The 18,023-nt window shown below is 40.5% G+C and overlaps 2 protein-coding genes across 4 annotated transcripts; one reads left to right on the top strand and one right to left on the bottom strand.

The window, feature by feature from the left end:
• The first annotated feature begins 79 nt into the window (after positions 1–79).
• On the top strand, positions 80–12,780 carry UFSP2 (UFM1 specific peptidase 2). 2 transcript variants are annotated; one of them, XM_082051327.1, is made up of 12 exons: positions 80–158; positions 1,937–2,015; positions 2,119–2,299; positions 2,376–2,442; positions 2,771–2,925; positions 3,705–3,897; positions 5,359–5,505; positions 5,954–6,118; positions 7,418–7,542; positions 9,646–9,722; positions 10,287–10,411; positions 11,804–12,780. In XM_082051327.1, exons 1-12 carry the CDS (start codon positions 117–119, stop codon positions 11,888–11,890), a joined length of 1,443 nt encoding a protein of 480 aa, XP_081907453.1. In that variant the 5' UTR covers positions 80–116; the 3' UTR covers positions 11,891–12,780. The 2 variants fall into 2 exon arrangements, with proteins under 2 accessions (XP_081907453.1, XP_081907452.1); XM_082051326.1 differs by having other exon boundaries at positions 2,768–2,925.
• On the bottom strand, positions 12,524–15,389 carry ANKRD37 (ankyrin repeat domain 37; the record flags this gene model as incomplete). Of its 2 annotated transcripts, XM_082051328.1 has the most annotated exons (5): positions 15,078–15,389; positions 14,585–14,737; positions 13,773–13,864; positions 13,040–13,260; positions 12,524–12,660 (listed from the first exon to the last, which is right to left on the bottom strand). In XM_082051328.1, the coding sequence occupies exons 1-5, from the start codon at positions 15,102–15,104 to the stop codon at positions 12,647–12,649; spliced, it is 507 nt and encodes a 168-aa protein (XP_081907454.1). In that variant the 5' UTR covers positions 15,105–15,389. The 2 variants fall into 2 exon arrangements, with proteins under 2 accessions (XP_081907454.1, XP_081907455.1); XM_082051329.1 differs by lacking the exon at positions 12,524–12,660 and having other exon boundaries at positions 13,032–13,260.
• Positions 15,390–18,023: the final 2,634 nt, after the last annotated feature.

The following is an 18,023-nucleotide window of genomic DNA, read 5'->3' as shown; positions in this document are numbered from 1 at the left end:
GACTGTACGGGGCGGGGGGGGGGCCCTGGCGGTTCCAGCTGTCACGTGATTCCCGTGGCCGCCTCTGAGGGGCGGGCAAGCTCTCCTCCAGGCGGGAGCGCGCATGCGCGGGGAGGATGCGGGCGGGTCCGGCCCCCTCGGCGTCGCTGACGGACGTGGTGAGTCCGCCCCTCCCGGGGCCTCGGGCGGGGCGCCGCGGGGAGTGGGGGTACCCGCTCGGGCTGGGCGAGCAGCGGGGCTGGGGCTTGACCTAGAGGTTTCCCAGGCCGTTCCCCCCAACACCCGAAGCGGCCGCGGAGAGTGGCCTATGGCAGCGGCTGCCGCTGTGGCGAGCGGGGGGGGCTGGGCCCGCCTGGCCGCTCCAGGTGGGTCCTCCGCAGCGGTGTTCGGGCTTACGGCCCCCAGGGACACCCGCGGGGAGGTGCTGGGGCCCCTTGGGCAGCTCAGAGTGCGAGGCCCGGGGGGTGTCAGGCGGGGCTGTGGCACCTCCCGTGCTGCCCGGTCCATCCCCCCTCTCCTGTCCACCTTGGGAGTCTCAGACAGGGCTGCGTGGCTTTTGACAGGGATTTGTCAGATGACGTCATCATCCATGCTGAGCCGCTATCAAAAGGCCGAATCCTGCCTTACTCTTTTTGCAGAGCTCCTATTTTAATTCGTTAACCTTATGTTGTAATCATTCAAATAAAAAACATCTTTTGCATCAAACCAAGTTAACTGTTTTTTCACATGATGGCACTTGTGCATCCCCCACTCAAAGACCTTTCGAGTGTAGATAGCTCTGTTATTTAAAATAATATCCAAAACGTTATGGACACTGCAATCTTGCCTTTTTTGTTTATTGGAGTAAACTTTGGCTCTCCAGAGTTAGGGAAACCTGAGAATCTTTCAGCCAAGGTTAAGAGTGTAGATGCCTATATATTCATTGGTCATGCATTATGTATTTCTCTTATAATACTTTTAATGGAAAGAAAATTAGGTCTACATTTTGATTCTTTTATTTCATTAATGATAGCATTGCATCTGGAAGTTTCCCATACTTTGTAAACAAACGGTTATGTGACAAGCCTTTCCAAAAGGGTTTCGTGTGATTATTCTTACAGGCGTTTGGTGGGGTTTTTATTTACATCTGTGAATTATTTCTTTTGTGGACTAGTAGATTAAGCAATACCCACCTTCTTCTGGGCTGGCACTTCTTGTTCCTCCCTGTACTGGCCAAACTGTTTTTGGAGTGGTATGTTGAACTTGACTGGGAATTCATCTAGCTGAAAAAGTCTTCTCTCAGTAAAAGGGTGGTTTTCCATCTGCACGAGTTCTCTGATGAAGTTCATGTTAAAATGTCTGAAATGAGCAGCAGTGGGGACACAAGGCGGGGACTTCAGAAGGTGAAGGAAACAGCTGGGTGGTCCCTGTGCTGGCATAAGCAGCTCTTCTGTCAAATGTGAAACTCAGTCTGGGTTCTAGAGGTTGTTCCTCCCGCCCCCCTTTTTTTTACTCCTCTCCCTGAAGCTGTGATTTCCTAATCAAGCTGAGTGCACGCTTATGGATGTGCTTACTTAGCTTTCTGTTCTAATGCTCAGAGCAGTCCTTGGTTTACTTGAAGGAGAAGACAACTCATAAGATGGAAAACATATGACATTTGGATAGAAACAATGATGTTTTAACCAAAATATTTCTAAATGATGAAAGTATAGAATTAAGACTGTCTTGTTTAGGTAGGAAATGTGTTTTAAGGACCATTTGTATCAGCACTTGTGTAACTGAGGTACAGGCTCTGCAAATATGTGCTGCTGCGCTGCTTGGTTCCCTGTTTATTCACCCTGAGCAGCTGCAGTAATTACTGGTGTGCTCCTACACTGTGGCATAACAGCCAATTGTAACTTCAGAGAAAACATGTTGAAATAACTGTTCATTTTCATGGCTTCTTTTTTCTCCTTAGGTAATTCTAGAAGCTATGGACATAATCTTTAGAATAAGAGGAGGCCTGGATCTTGCATTTCAGCTAGCAACTACTGATGGTGTGTCTGTAAGACAATAATAGATTTCTTAATAAGTATGCCCAACAGCTATAACAAAAGTGAGGGAATTTTCTATGCTAATTGTATCCTTATTGTATTTCAGAGGCATCAACAAAAAAGGCATTAGGATATGTTTTCAGTGATCTTGCAAACAAACTGTCCTCTGATGTTCTTGTATTAAGAATTTGCCACAGTTCAGTGTATGTGTGGCCTAACAATGGTATGAGCACTGTTCCAGAGCTGACTGATGATTCTGCTTGTAAGGAGATAAGACGATTTATACAGTGAGTATATTTATTTTTTTTTTTTTAATAGATCAATTTCATATTATATAAACTTCTCTTTCTGTTGATACTTCAGATTTGATCAAGATGATGAGACAAAACGAAAGCTTGGCAAAAAAAAGGATAAAAAGTTACAAGATACGGTATGTGTCTCACCACACTAATAAATTATATCAGACAACCTATCATTTAAACATTTATAGATCTCTCCTCCCTAGGCTTGTCTGTACACAAATGGACATTGACATGACTTAAAATAATCCTTTTAAAGTCGTTGAGGCTCAGCATGAATGCGAAGTTCCATTTACAGTAGATCAGCACATAGAAGTTTGTCTTTAACATTATGAGGTGTTGTGTTTTTTTAACCCAAATATTTCATCACTGGGTTTGATACCAAATATCAACAATCTTGCCTTCTTGGTGGATGTGTTGTTGGAGATGTACTATTGGTGTCTTTATTCTCTGCAGCAGCAGATAGTCAATATAGACCTCATGCTGGAAATGACGTCTTCCTTAGCTGCTTTGGCTCCAGTCATTGAAAGGGAAAATAAGGAACACCATTACATTAATATGACGTTACCAGTTGATGTTGTTCTATCTGTTTCTCCAGAAGAAACATGGGGAACGTAAGTGTTATCCTGAACCTGTAATTTTCAGCTTCATTTCTACCTTTTTTTTTTTTGAAATAATGAAGTAAAGCTATATCATTAATCAGTGTAATGAAGTGGCATATAGTATTTTTGTAGTGGAATTTAACTGCATAAATTATAAAAGCTCCTGTAGATAGCTGTTAGCTTTAATGATCTTGAGACACAATCCTTTTGCTGTCTACAAAAAAATCTGTTTATCCATGACTGATAGATTTGATAACTTGTAACCATCACTTAGCAAGGAATTGAGAAAGTTTTGTTCTAAAAATTCTGTTAAGTACATGAGTATGTGTAAAAGTGAGAGTTGGAGGGTATTTGATGAGCCTCTCAGTACTACGTTAGGGGCTGAAGTTGGGTAGGTGAAGATGGAAAACATTCGTCTTCCTCTGCATTTTTTTCCATAGAATTTGACTCTGAAGGATGCTTAATGAGGTGAATAAAATGCAACAAACCCCCGTATAGTCATATATGTAACTTTTATTCCAACAAACTCTAATAATGGTTGTGTTTCTGACCAGGGTACCTGCGCTTTGAAGGGTTGAATCACTAGGGAGTAGTTTCTGTGTATGGACATGGTTTGAGTAAAGCACAGTGAGGTTCTTCTGTCTTTCTCTGTGAGAGTGGAAGCATGGAAATAATTTCATCAGACCAAGTGCAAATATGCATATAAGTATTGTATAACTATTGGACCTGTGAGAGAAAATGATCCACCATCAGTGTTCTGCTCCTTAAATATTCTCCCTTGTATATTGCAGGGTACAAAATCTCCTGGTGAAAGCAATTCACAGGCAGTTAAATGACATGGAAAGGTGTATAATGAAATACATGAAGGGAACATCAATTGTCGTGCCAGAACAATTTCATTTCATGATACCAGGAAAAAATCACCTTGTAACAATCTCGTATCCTATGGGTATTTCAGATGATCAACTGGAAAGTTACAGAAAGGTAAAGCCAACAAATACTAACAGAACCTTATGGGTTTTTTTATAATTACTAATATTGTAACCAAAGCTGTAGTAAAGCTTTTCACTTAGCCAACATAAAATAAATACTAACAGATACTGCTATTTTAAAAATTTATTTTTATTATAACTGATGCAGTACACTGAATGTGGAAGCTTGATTTATTAGAAGTTACTTTATAAAATGTGCAAGATCTAAATTTTGTAAGGGAACAATAGAAGCTTTAAAACTACATAGGATTTGTTTTAGATAGGTTTTATCTAAATTATACTTCTGGTGCTGGATTCTTTGAATTTCTCCTCTTCCGTGGTAGAATATCAGATTACTTGTGGCGTGTTAGTACTATCAAGTTCTAATATGTGTCCTGAAAGGATTAGGCTTGGGGTTTTTTTTTGTTTGTTTTGGTTTCTCCTTGGGATTGTGTGTTGCTGAGGTTTTGTGTTTGTTTTCTGAGGGCTGCTTTTTGTGGCTTACAGCTGACCAGCCTGAGCTAGCTTTTGTTAGGTTGTTTTTTGCCTTCTGGGCTGGCACAGCTAGAGAAAGGAATATGGGTGAGGTGGATAAGTGTTCAGATATGGTGATCCTTTCAGATGGAGACATGTATCTGGCAGATGGCACCTGAGGTCCCATAGTTACACATGCTGAGTGTGGGGAGTGCATCTTCTGCTGCTTTAGAGGTGTAGAAGCCACAGGGATTTTTCATCTTCTGTTTAAAGCATTACTGGGTATATAAAGCCTAATCTATTCCTTGCACTTGCAGAAGCCTCAGGCGGTGGCACATTAAGTCTTTCCTGCTCTCTCCTGTTCACTCCTCTCCACTGATTGCTGTGTTACTCTAGGTTCAGTGTTGCATCATCTGCGTAAAATACATTACCTGTGCTACACACATCATCGTAGGTGATCTCATCATTCCTTTCACTCTTAAGCTCTGTGAAGTAAGACAATAGATCTCTTTAAATGCGGCTGCTGTGTTGTAAACAGTGCTTCAGAGATTTAAAAATACACAATCTGCTTACACCATAAGTTTAGTGTCTTTGTCTCAGTACACAGTATTTGTATGTCTTCAGTAGCATTTAAGATTATAATTTAGAGTGTGTCTGTCTATACTCGTGCATAGATAAAACAGTAATCCATTTCTAGTATGGTGTATTTTATCATACTTCCATAAGACACTTGTTGCTCGTGATCTCTTCAGCGGGGCTCCAGTGGCAGGTGTTATTTAACAGAACTGCACAAAATAGTGGGCCCATTAGCTGAGAGCTAGGCCTGCACAAGGGGGGAGGTGCCATAGTAAATGTACATGCTGAATGTTTAATTAAGCATATTTTAATATATTAATTTGCTAAACTAATCTCTTAAACTTGTTTTTTACTTACAATGTGATGTTTCTTTTAATCCAAAATATGAATTGTGCTCTTTATTTTTATTCTAACTTACATGTAGGAGTTGCATGGGTTATTCAATCTGCCTTGCGACAGGCCATATTTCAAGAGAGCAAATGCTTATCATTTTCCAGATGAACCATATAAAGACGGATATCTTAGAAATCCACATTTACATCTTAATTCACCTGGTATGGAGTCTGGTATGGTACGTGTAAATTGAAACATTTGTGAGGAAGTACTTTTATTTTACTTGAGATTTATTGAAAGAAGTAATTTAGAGAGTATTGTATAGATGAGAACGTGAAGTAACTGACTTGGCCTTTCGAGCAAAAGGGCTTCTTTGCCCAAAACAGCATTGCTTGAGCTATATTTGTCCTAAAGAAATTGCATTTTCCTGGAAAACAGTGTATACATTTTTAGCATTTGTTTTAAGAGTTTCTTAGAACCAAGAAAGAAATGAAAACTATGAACTGAGACATTTAGGAGACAAAAACAGGAGGAGTAATCATTTGTGAATAACAACCCTTCATTTCTTCCAAAGACTTGCAATTCCCACCTAAAAGCGCTTGCAGTGCAACTGATAAGTTATGTGACTTCTCTGAAAATTGATGTGAGTGTGATCAGGTGCATTTGTATTATGTCTTCATGTGCAGGTTTATTTAGTGCATGGTGTATATAGTTATCACCACTATATGCAGGATCGGATTGATGACAGTGGTTGGGGCTGTGCCTATCGGTCTTTGCAGACAATCTGTTCTTGGTTCAAGCACCAAGGTTACATCGATGCCCCTATACCAACGCACAAGGAAATCCAACAGGTACAGAACATTTAAGCAGATTAATAATGTTATGCATATGTGTCCGGAAAAATTTGTATAGATTACTTTTAAAATACCAAATTCATAGTCTTTGGATTTGCATGTTATTTTTAATTTATATCATAAGTTGAACTACAGCAGCTCTGGATTACTATTCTTAACAAGTTTTATTATAGGAGGTCTTTCTCCAAATGTTTATTAGTGTTGGGTAACATTAGCTGTACAAATAAGACTCATTAAAATAATCTTCTAGATATTTCTCTTGATTAATGTTCTATTAGAAGCTCAGATTATGATATTTTTACTGCTTTTACCAAATGAAAGAAAACAACCCAATGTGTCATATTAAAATCAGTTTTAATACTGACTTTTGTATTCAGTGACAGCTGGGTTGGTCCCCAGATGCTATGCATTGATTCCCTGCTTGCTTTTGCAAAGTTGCTTTTGAGAGTAGTGGGCTCTTTCTTTTTTTTTTTTTTTTTTTCTACTGTGAATTCAAATACATACCTGAATATGTTCATTTCTGTTAATAGCACTGTAGAAAAACTGTAGGCTTGGGTAGCTAGTTTTGTACGCCTAGCAAGAAATACTGCAATTAATTTTCAGTCTTCTAAAAAGTTGTATTTATTCAATGAACATTTTAAGCAAAGTTTGATTAGTCCATAAACCAACTTTGATCATACCTAACAGGGATGTGAGCACTGAAGTTGAAAACTGCATTTCCTGAACATTTCTGAGTCCCACACTTAAAAGCAACTGAAGTCCATATGCTCCCATAGTATTTTTAGACATCTAGAAGAGTGTGGTGGCCTTCAGGAAACTTTGTGGGCTTTGTATCCTGAGTGGAAAAGGCCCCTCTCAAGTGCTGCATATAGCATACAAGCCTCAAAATGGAGAAGAGTTTAAAATAAACCGCAACCCTCAGTGTATTTCAGTGGCCTCTTCCTCAGCGCAGTATTTTATGGATCCTCTTCAGAGATGCGTTGCATGGGACTCCAGGTACCTCAGTCTGTGAAGTGGCCCCTGCAGCACAGGCGATTGCAGCCCAGCCTGAGCTCTGCCCGTGGAGCTGGAGTTAACACTCTGTGCTTCAAGGCACTATTCTATGGTAGTGTTCAAGTGACCTTTCTGAAACGGAACTGGAATGAATAAATTCAACATCCATTTGTCTGCTTTTGACTGGCTAGCTTTAAAACATGTTCCCATATATATAAACCAACTTAGTTCACAAAAAATGGTAGAATTGCCAACTATATGTTGTTGATGTTTGTTTTTCTTGTTCATCATGATATTGTGAAGGCGCTGGTTGATGCTGGAGACAAACCTGCAGCATTTGTTGGGTCACGGCAATGGATTGGTTCAATTGAGGTACAGCTTGTTTTAAATCAGCTTTTTGGAATAACATCAAAAATATTATTTGTCAGGTAAGAATCAGTATCTGTTTAATAGCTCAGTAATTATTAAAAAGACTGCCTTAAAATGCAAATTACCATTATAATATGTGGAAAAATAGGATAATAAAAGAGATAATAAATCTTTTAAGGATTCCTTGTTCATAAACCCTTTGTTCCTGCCTTTGATTGTGCTAAGTGCTTACAAATGAAGATGTTGCTAAGTTTATTGTGGGCTTGGGGTTCCAGTTTGCAATTGCTGTAAATTGCTTAACGATATGCAAACTGATGTGGAATTCAGCCTGTTCCTTCGCCCCACAAACATAATTTTTGAAGCAGGCACACAGTCTGGCAGTCATAATGAACAGAATGTACACTGGCCATAAATTATTACTTCATCTGCAGAGCTAACCTGTCAGCTCAGGATTGAAGAAAATTGCTGAGCAGCCTGGAAATATTGTTCTCTTTTGTGGATTTGTACGACAGATAAAACAAGGGATATATTTCAGTTCTGGCAATGTGATGGTCTCATACACAATAAAGAACCTGATGAATGTATTTGGGAGAAAAAGAATAAAGTTCAGCATCTATCAGAAGTAAAATTACTGGACTTTTAAGATTTTGGGCAACACTAAGCAGGCTAACAAATCCCTGAACATTTTGTAATAAATACAGTAATGAAATAAAGATACATGCTAATGTAGCATATATGAAAATTCTGGTCTAACAAAATACTGCTTATGAGTTGTATTTATTTAGAATAAATTCTACTGTAGATATTCTAAAAGAGCATATGACCATGGTGACGGTGATTCTAAATGGTAGGAAAATGGTTCAGTTCTTCAATATTCTGTCAGGATTTATATAGAAATTTAAATGGTTTTTTTTGTTCCAGAGCTTATATTTGCAGATGATCCACCTATTGTTTATAGCAGCTGCAACAGGCCCTGCCAGTATGAAGGTTTTTGTTCTTGCACATAAGACTATAGAGTAGATTCCTTTGTGGACTGAGTAAGGTTGCTCATAGTGCTGCTATAAGGAAGCACCAATGTTTTTCAGGGTTCTGAAAAGCCAATGTAACTAACAGGCTAAGAAGTGTCATGCATCTTTTTCAGCTGGTCCCTGGCAGTGGACAGCATTTCTGTCTTGGGCTTATTTCCAGCTAGCACCTCTAACTCTGCATAGAAATAAGACTTCACAGCTGCACCAGCAACATGAGTACTGAATTCATTATTGTAAATGCGCCAGTTCTCAGAGTTGCAGTTTTGTGTTCTGTCTGCATTTAATCTGTCTCTCCAGGAACTTGAGAAGCAGGCATACAGGCTTTCTTTGGGTTTTCAAGAGAAATACAAAGACCAGATATTAAATATGTTTGTATTAATTTTCTGCCTAGCTTCTGTCACCACTTTGGGGAGTACTGTCAGTCTTCTAAGGGGCATAGGAGTCTCCATCACACATACTGTCTTCAGCTTTGAATCCTGGAGTGTGTGCATGTATTATGTGCGTGCCTTTCCCTTCCTTGTAGACTTTTGTCTGTGGCTGGTCTCCATAGTTGAAAGCAGGGAGGTGATAGCAAAGCTTAGTCCAGTTTTGCTTTGAACAGATTACTACTGTTATTTGAGATTTGATTTTTAAAGCCAGCTTGGGACTGAGTACTGTAATTGCTTGTGCAATTACAGTGGAAACCTATCTATCTTAAGAGATGTAATTATAAACAACTTTATCAATACCTTATTTTTGTTATATTTCTGATAAAGTTCTGTCACTGCAGGCTCTCCCTTGCTGACAGACATAGTCTGTCTGTTTTTCAGCCACTTTAAGGGAGCCAATGGGGTTACCAGCTGTCCCCGCTGTGGGAGACAAGCAGCAGTCACGTACAGAAGCTGGTGACTCCAGGTGCTCCAGTGGGAACTAGGCTTACAGCAGACTCATTGGTCTGACCAGAATCTGTAAGTTGCATTAAAAAAAAGGTTTTTTAAAAAGAAAACACTTCTTTTCAGATTTTCCCAGGATGTTTACACAAGAAAACTCTGAGCAACTTTCTAATCAGTTACCTATGCACTTAATGAGTATAATGGATAATTAGAGAATTAAGCCTAGTGAGGATGACCAACCTATTATTGTTTTCTTACCTAGCCAGGGTTCTGAACTAGCATTGCAGGGAAGAGAGCTTGCTAATCATTTCAAGACTGAAGGAACTCCAGTTATGATTGGTAAGTGCTCAAGTGTTGAAGAACACCAAGGAAAGTGTGTGGCCTCTCTGCGCTGAACTTAATTTCAATTAGAATTCATTCAGTTTACTGTACAAGAGTTAATCAAAACTCTAGCTGAATTAAAAATTATGCTTTTCCCAAGTGAGACAGGAAAATGATACAATTTAGTCTGGCTGGTATCTTTTCACTCAATATTAAAGCTGCTAAAAAAAAAAGTCCATCTCAATGGTGTTCTTAAAAGCTGCTGTGAGCAAACCAGCTCTTTGAAATATTCTTGACTTCATCTGGTGGAAGTGCTGAGGATTTAACCGTCCTTGCTGGCATGGAAAAAATTTGGAAAATAAATTCTTCAGTTCTAGTAATTAAAATAAGTAATCTTCTCTAGTTGAAGTAAAGATACGTTGTTTAAGAATGTGAAGAATCTTACATAGGACAGCTTCAGAATCATTTTGATAACCAAGCTAATCTGATAATAGAAAGTGTTGGTGTGCTTTTATTTTAGGCTTGCATATTTAGTCAATCTCAGTGAAAATTTTTTAGCAATTTGTGTTCCTCCTATTTTAGGTGGAGGTGTTTTGGCTCACACGATACTAGGCGTGGCTTGGAATGAGATGACAGGGCACATAAAATATTTGATTCTAGACCCACATTACACTGGAGGAGAAGACCTGCATGTTGTTTTGGAAAAGGTGAGACTCGATGCACTTAGATACACACACACATAAATAAAATACAGCCAAGTATGAACTGGTCATTCTATGGCTCTTCAGTTCTTATCCCAGTTAACCTGCATATATGCTTCTTATTGTTAGTTACTCAAACTTGGTGTATTTGGAGAAAATGCACCGAGTCAGCAACTACATAAAGTTATTATAGTACAAAGAAATGTTCTTTACTTCCACTGAATTAAACCATCTCCCCTTTTACCCAGTAATATATACAATAAATGTGTTTAGTATTTTGGATGGAACAGAAAAATCTGTTCAGCCTGTAAAATGCTGTTAACTGAAGCAGGGAAGGTAACTATTTATTTATTTTCAAATACAAAACATAGACATTCTCACATCAGGCATTAAACTAAGGCAAGTATTGGGTACTGAGCTATTTGGAAAACCTGGGAAAACTCTGAAGAACTAAAGGATATGTAATGTTATTTCCCTATTTAAAGCTACTGAAAGGGATGACAGTGCATGAGAAAACAGTAAATGTAGTGTCAAGAAACTTAAACTCTGAAGGTGGCTAAATCATCCTGTAGGTGTTAAGCAATCCATTTCTTTTCTGTTCTTCATACTAAGTTGCAAATACCAACTTTTATTTTGTATCTTGGATACTCTTGGGTTGGGCCCAACCGGAAAAGCTGTTGAGGAAACATTTTGCTAGCCCCAGAAGGATCAAGGCTTGAAATAAATACAGGAAGAAACAATTTACAGCGGACATGTAGAACCAAAAGCTTTTACAGGTACAGGTTGTTCAGGAGTCATCCAGGAGGATAAAATAGATGCTGAACTCCCTTTCCTCATCAAAAGTGGGAGGTGAGGGGAAGACCTGAGGTGGACTGTTAAGTTTGTAGCTTTTCTTCTTCAAAAACACCTGATACAATTATGTGGCATTATGCAAACTTCAGAGCTTTGCTAGACTGTTTTTCTGCTAAATCATCACCAACAACCCACCTGTTTGGCTGTGAAATATCAACAGTTACCAAAGGCTGCAAGGATTCTTCAAGACAAGAGAAATAGAAACAGAGAATGGTAGATCCAGAATATTAGTTTCTCTGTAGCAGCAGAAGGTAGTGGGAAGTGGGGAAACAAAGAGGGAGAAAAAAAAACAAATGGAGAGAGATGCTACTTTTTAGAAACTGGGGCAGGGCAGAGAGAGAGAGACTCTGTGAAGTGTTTCCCATTTATGTGTTTCCAGGCATGTAGAGAAGTTTCTGAAAATTGTGTCGCTGCATTCTATACACATTTTAAAAGAATTCATACAGCTTAGATTAAAATCAGTAAAATAAATATATCCAGTAGTAGTAGATAGGAAAATTGGAATTTGTACTGGATTTAAATGCTCTTTTGCTTTCTCTTGGACAGGGCTGGTGTGGATGGAAGGGCCCGGAGTTTTGGAACAAGGACGCCTATTATAATCTTTGCCTACCTCAGCGACCAAAAACTATTTAAATTCCACTCTTATGCTGGAACATGCTAAGCCAGAATACTAGCTGATCTAGATATAACTGTCTTGTTATTTATCAAAATAATGCTTTAAGTCAATCAAAACCCAGTTTGAAATATACATGTTGCTTGAATAATTTGTTTTGTTGTTTGGGTTTTTTTGTTTGTTTTTAAATGAAACCTCTAAAAATAAGAGTTATCTGATGTGAATTATATTTCTTACAAATACATTTAGTAGGTAACTAATACTCTATTCTTTTGGCTAGGACAACTTTATATAGCAATTTTTGTTATGCTAAAATCTTTACAGATTAAATGTCCAATCCTTTCATTTTATATAATTATTTCTTGCCAAAAATATAACTGTCCTCTACCTTTCAGGTTCCATACAGCCAGTTGTCTTGTGCACTATGAATCTGTTGCTGCAGGTATTGTTGATAACAGCATTTTAGAAGAGGAGTTGGAGAAAAATGGCTAGATGTACTAAATTTTATGAACTTTGTTCTTATATTTACACAGAAAAAAATGTGAGAGAATTATTACATGCTTATTTATTTATAGCTGTATGAATACAACTATGCTAGGAAAAACCCCACAACAGTCTTCTGTAAGAAGTAAAAATAAACAAGCTTTCCTCCTTCTCAGAAGGAGACAATGTACCAGCATCCACCTGTCTTCTCAGTGCACAGTCCAATCATATTTCTTCAGACTTCAGATTCCCCTCGATTTCATTTTGGGATTACAAGCTGTTTCTTTTGTCAGCTAGGAGACAAGATCTGTCATATGAAAAAAACAAAAATAAGTCTCTATCTATGCCATCAAAACATGAAGATAAACCTGTGATGTTGGTAAAGATGCTGTCTTTGTGAACTACACCATTAGTACATCAGTAAAAGCGCCTATGATGCACTGGGGTTTTTTTTTGTTTCCACCCCCCTCGCCTCCCATTTTAAAGTCACCTTTTCAGTGGCCGTCCCCATGTACAATCCTTTTATGACAAGACCATAACCTTAAATAACCAATGCAAGTTGATCTTTACTGGGAGGCCTCTAAATCCAACTTCTATCTAACACCAAATTTACTTAAATGCCAAAAGCATTAAATATATATATATATATATATTCTGAATTGCAGTAAGCAAGTGGTATTACACACCATCTGATCTTCTCCTCTTCCTGCTTATGCATCTGCCACTTTGTTCCCGTGCAGCTGGCTCTGCTCTCAGCAAGCCACATTTGTCACTTAGTGAGCAGCCAGACTGTCCTCTCAGTTTCATTGTCTGAGTGTGCTCAATTGTTGTGAGGAACTTGGCACATTCCAGAAAACCATAAGCCAGTGCAAGGTCTGCTGCTGTTTGCCCACTGTTGTTGCACAAGCTGAAATACAGAATTAACAATAACCATTCAATTAAAGTGGAATATGTATGATGAGCAAGCATTAATCAAGATTAATTAAGTGGTAACTTTAGTCTGAAGTATAAAATTTAGTATGGGCATTCAATACCAAGACAGCTTGTCAAGGATAGCATGGGGCTTTCCTCATACAGAGGGCTGATATTAAATGGAAGAAGGAATAATTACTTTAAAATAAATTTGTCACTGGACTATGACTGGCTTAGCATATCAGACAGGCAAGAGGAAAGTGAGCACAGCATTACTCAGAATGGAAAAGTAGCAAGGAGAATTAATGCTTAGGAATATTCTCTTAGCAGTTACTATTAAGGTCTTCAACATGGAACTAAACAACAGTGTATGATCTGTGCTACTCTGGTCCTTATGGCAATTTTTAATACTGCTGGTATTACTATAGACATGGTATATTTACAGTCATAGAATTTGTTCAGGGTGTGCATACTGTTACTGAAGTGACTAAATGCAGTTCAACTTACTCAATTCTGGCATCACCAGCAACAAGAAGAGCAAGACATTCCAAACTCCCAACTTTTGCTGCTTTATGAATCGGGGCTTCTCCGAGGCAATCCTAAAAATGCAATTTATATGTAGCAGTTATTTGAAAGAAGGGTAATAGGATGTAGCTATCTTGTTCTCCGCCATGACTGTTTACAGGGTGTTACTCTGTATACTAGTTTGTTGTGAATTGGAGAATTAAATTAAAGGAATATAGCTAGTAAAGTGTGCTCAGTAACTGCCATTAAATGTTTAGCATATTCATCACAGCAAAGGAGAAATACTGTCCCATGCACTACACACTGTTTAACCTTTACTTTCTAAAAGATTATTTACACAGAATACACTCTGTACACTGATGAACAGCATCTTTCAGCACTGTTCAGGGGAAGGCTGTGACCAACAGCTTGCTGCTACCAGCTCAGAGGCATAAGCAAATTAAACTTTGCAGCTAGAGGAAGGATCCTTACGTTTACTGGAAGTAGAGGCAAAAATTCAGAGGAAAAAGGAATACTCATTTGTGTAAAAGAATTAAGTTCCTTTGACATCTGCATGCAGCACTGCGAGTGTGGAAATTGTATTATACGTATGGAATGAAATCATTAACACAATATGGATAGGATTTCTGGTTCACACTGTAATAAAGTTACTCTAAAAGAAGCAACCCCAGATACCTTATGCACTACAACTGTGTATCTAAAGCTTCTCTTAGATAAATTATGTATATAATATTAATTGGATTTACAGACGTGCCACATTAGAAGTGGGAGAAACAAAATTTCTCTATTTTTACCTGTTGGTTCAAATTTGCCCCTGTCTGCAGTTGCCAAAGTAGGAAAAAAGCTTCACCACCACAAGCAGCCAAGTGAGCTGGAGACTGACCAGAGGCATCTGCAGGTGCGTTCACACCAGTTCCTGCCTCGAACAGATCGCTGACACTGCCAGACTAGAATAAAGAAGATATTACAAAAAAAAAGGCACTAAGGCACTATGTTATTGCCAATCTAAGCCAGGGCTAGTTAAAGGACACTGCACCATAGCAGAAAACATCCCCCTCGGAAATCATTGGAACTTTACGTTCCTTGAGACTGCCCTTCTAAATAAAATAAAATGAGAAAAACAATTTAAAAAAAAAAAAAAAAGGAATCCAAGCATGACAGAAATACTGATCGCCCCGGGCAGCGCCCCATCATATCTCGCAGCAGCGCAGGCAAGCTGCAGTTCATGGAGTTCCGCAGCTGGCTCCTGAGACAGAAACAGCCCGACCCTGCGCAGAGCTCACTCACCTCGGCGCTGCAGCCCAGCGCCAGCATCGCCGCCCTGCTGCTGCGCGCTCCTCTCACGGCTGCGGGGCGGCCGCGCTGCGGGGCCCGGCGAGCAGCTGCCACAGAGCGGGAGCCACCGCCCGCTGCCGGCAGCGGCACGTACACAAACAGCAGCACATGGGCGGAAAGCCGCCCGGCCGGCCCTGACTGGCCTCCCCGGGGTCGCTGCGAGGCCGCCGTCCCGCCCAGCCCCGCCTGTGCCCGGCGGCGCGGTGCCGGGAAGCGGAGCAGGGCTGGCGGCGGGCGGGGCGGCCATGGCGCGCGGGGGGCCCGGCACGTCCCTCACAGGCGGGCAGGGCAGGGCAGGGCAGGGCAGGGCAGGGCAGGGCAGGGCAGGGCAGGGCAGGGCAGGGCAGGGCGGGAACGGCGGCCCCGAGCAGAGCGGCCGGGCCCTGGGGAGGCGCCTGTGGAAAACTCGTCACGCCGTCGTCATCAAGCGGCACACGGTTTCAGTCGAAAGCCAAGCCCTGGGCCATATGTTCATCATTTTATTTGCCTCGTTTGTTCGTTTGAGGGAGCTGTGTCTTTTCAGCTTGGAGAAGAGGACACTGAGGGGGTGACCTCATTAATGTTTATAAATACCTAAAGGGTGAGTGTCACAAGGATGGAGCCAGGCTCTTCTTGGTGACAACCAATGGTAAGACAAAGGGCAATGGATGCAAACTGGAACACAAGAGGTTCCACTTAAATTTGAGATGAAACTTCTTCACACTGGAACAGGCTGCCCAGGGAGGTTGTGGAGTCTCCTACTCTGGAGACATTCAAAACCCACCTGGACACCTTCCTGTGCAACCTCATCTAGGTGTTCCTGCTCTGGTGGGGGGATTGGACTAGATGATCTTTCGAGGTCCCTTCCAATCCCAAATATTCTGTGATTCTGTGAAGGGCAACTTCCACAGTGGTTCTGCCAACTATGTTAACGCTGGTTTGTGAAGTACACATCAAGGCAGACTTGGGTCTGGGAAAGCAAAATATAGAGGATTAACTTAGAGTTCTTCCCCCCAAAAAAGCCGGAGTCGGCGTGAAGAAATCCCTGCTATCTTCCTGCCCAAGCACAGCCAGGAGGTGAAGGAGATGGAGCAAGTGAGACAAGTGCGGCCGCCCATGACCCGCGGGGCTCCTGTTGGGTGCGGGTTACAGCAAGTTCCTCACCTGTCTGAGGGGGGCTGGTGATCGCAAGGGTTGAGAGAGTCGCCTATTACACCTCTGTTCAAAGCAGTTTTGCAAAAATTGAATTTTCATTTTCAGTTCCTTGAGCACTGAGTATCAGAGATACAGTCAGACGTACTCTATGGCCTAAGAACACAGACAGCCTTTCCACCTATAGACCAGTCTGTGCTGGAGACATGAACCAGCCACACTCAAAGACAGTTACCACCAAAAATAAGTGCTTGAAATCTCTTGAACGTGGTGACAGTGACGTTTCATGGCAAAACCAGCTTTTCCCTCACAAAACTCCAGTACTGGTGTCCGTGGTGGCTGGGGAAGGCAGGGGTGGAGGAGCTGAATGTCCATGCGCAGATAAACCACACTCCCCATCATGGACTGCTTTCAGTTTTCAAAAACAACTGCAGAACTACATTTTGCATGGACACAGCCTTTGCCCAGATTATGTTTAAAAGCAATTGCCTGTCCTTTCCATGCTATAAAATCCAATTTGACAAAGGATTCAATTACCAGTTATCACACCTCGCTATTAAAAGCCTCACGTGAAGAGCATCTTAACCCAGTGTCCACGGCATACAAGGGTGTTTCCTTAGCACTGTAGTGTGTCAGATGCCTAGATGTTTCATATGGAAGTTACTCATAATTGCTACTATCATTTTGAAAAAAAGAATCAAAGTCATGTTAAAAAAAAATCATGGTTTTGATAAAACGGAGTTAAGGGAAAAGAAGCTTAACAGTGTTCCTTTAGGGTACATATAGTTCTGAAATAAACACACAAACGTTATGAAAATTACCTCCTGCTTCACCTTTGGGAAAGCAAATATAAATTATTTAGGTAGTGGAATATGAACATACATTATATAATTTTTAAAGGTGCAAAAGTCCAGGTAAATAGGCAACGTATAAATTCAGCAGAATTATTTCAGTAAGTGACAGTTTTCACCTTTCCTTTCATACGGAAGGAAATACACCTGAATAATTACCAAATGTTTCTTTTTCCTGAAGAGCTAGCCACGCAAATTAGTTAATAAACAAATAAAACCCCAACTCTTCTACCTGTGCATTGTTAGGGATTAAATAACTCTGCACAGATGCCAGAAATCCACAGTCATTGTTTATGTAGCTATAAAGACTCTTCTGAAAACACACATATCCAGAAGTAGCTTAAGAGTAAAAAGTCTTGGATGGCCCCAGAGGTATTTTTTAATTAAAAACTCTCCTCCCCTACATTACCTCAACAATTCGGAGGTTTCAAGCTGCACCCCAGGAATCCCGTGTTTCCAGCCCAACCACATGTGCAAACTCTCACATCCTGCTAGGCACAACTCTCTTCAAATTCTTGCTATTAATTAGTTCTTGAGCTTCATGTCACATTTTGCCCAGCTCATTAGCACCTGCAAAACTCTTCTGCCTCTGAAGAACCGATACTTGTATTGGTTATAAACACAGCTGCAACAGTTCTGATGTATTTCTTTTGTGGCCCAGTCCAAGTGCCACTTAAGGTCGAGGCTTCCAGGCTGCAGCTGTTCTCCTACAAAACTGGCTAAAAATTCCTCTGCGCTTCATATCTCAGACTACTCATCTTGCACAGGTATCCAGAAAGTGAAAAACTGGCTCTAATAAATCCATGCAAGCAATCGGACAAGCCCAGGTGTGCTGTTGAATCTCACACCTTTCAGCATCAAAAGCAGCAACCCAGCCCGGTGTTAATGGCCTTTGCTGAAGGGTATTGCTCTTCAC

The sequence above is a fragment of the Streptopelia decaocto genome (assembly GCF_964273445.1).
Source record: "Streptopelia decaocto genome assembly, chromosome: 4".
NCBI classification, from domain to species: Eukaryota; Metazoa; Chordata; class Aves; order Columbiformes; family Columbidae; genus Streptopelia; species Streptopelia decaocto.
This window is presented reverse-complemented; position numbering and strand designations above follow the sequence as displayed.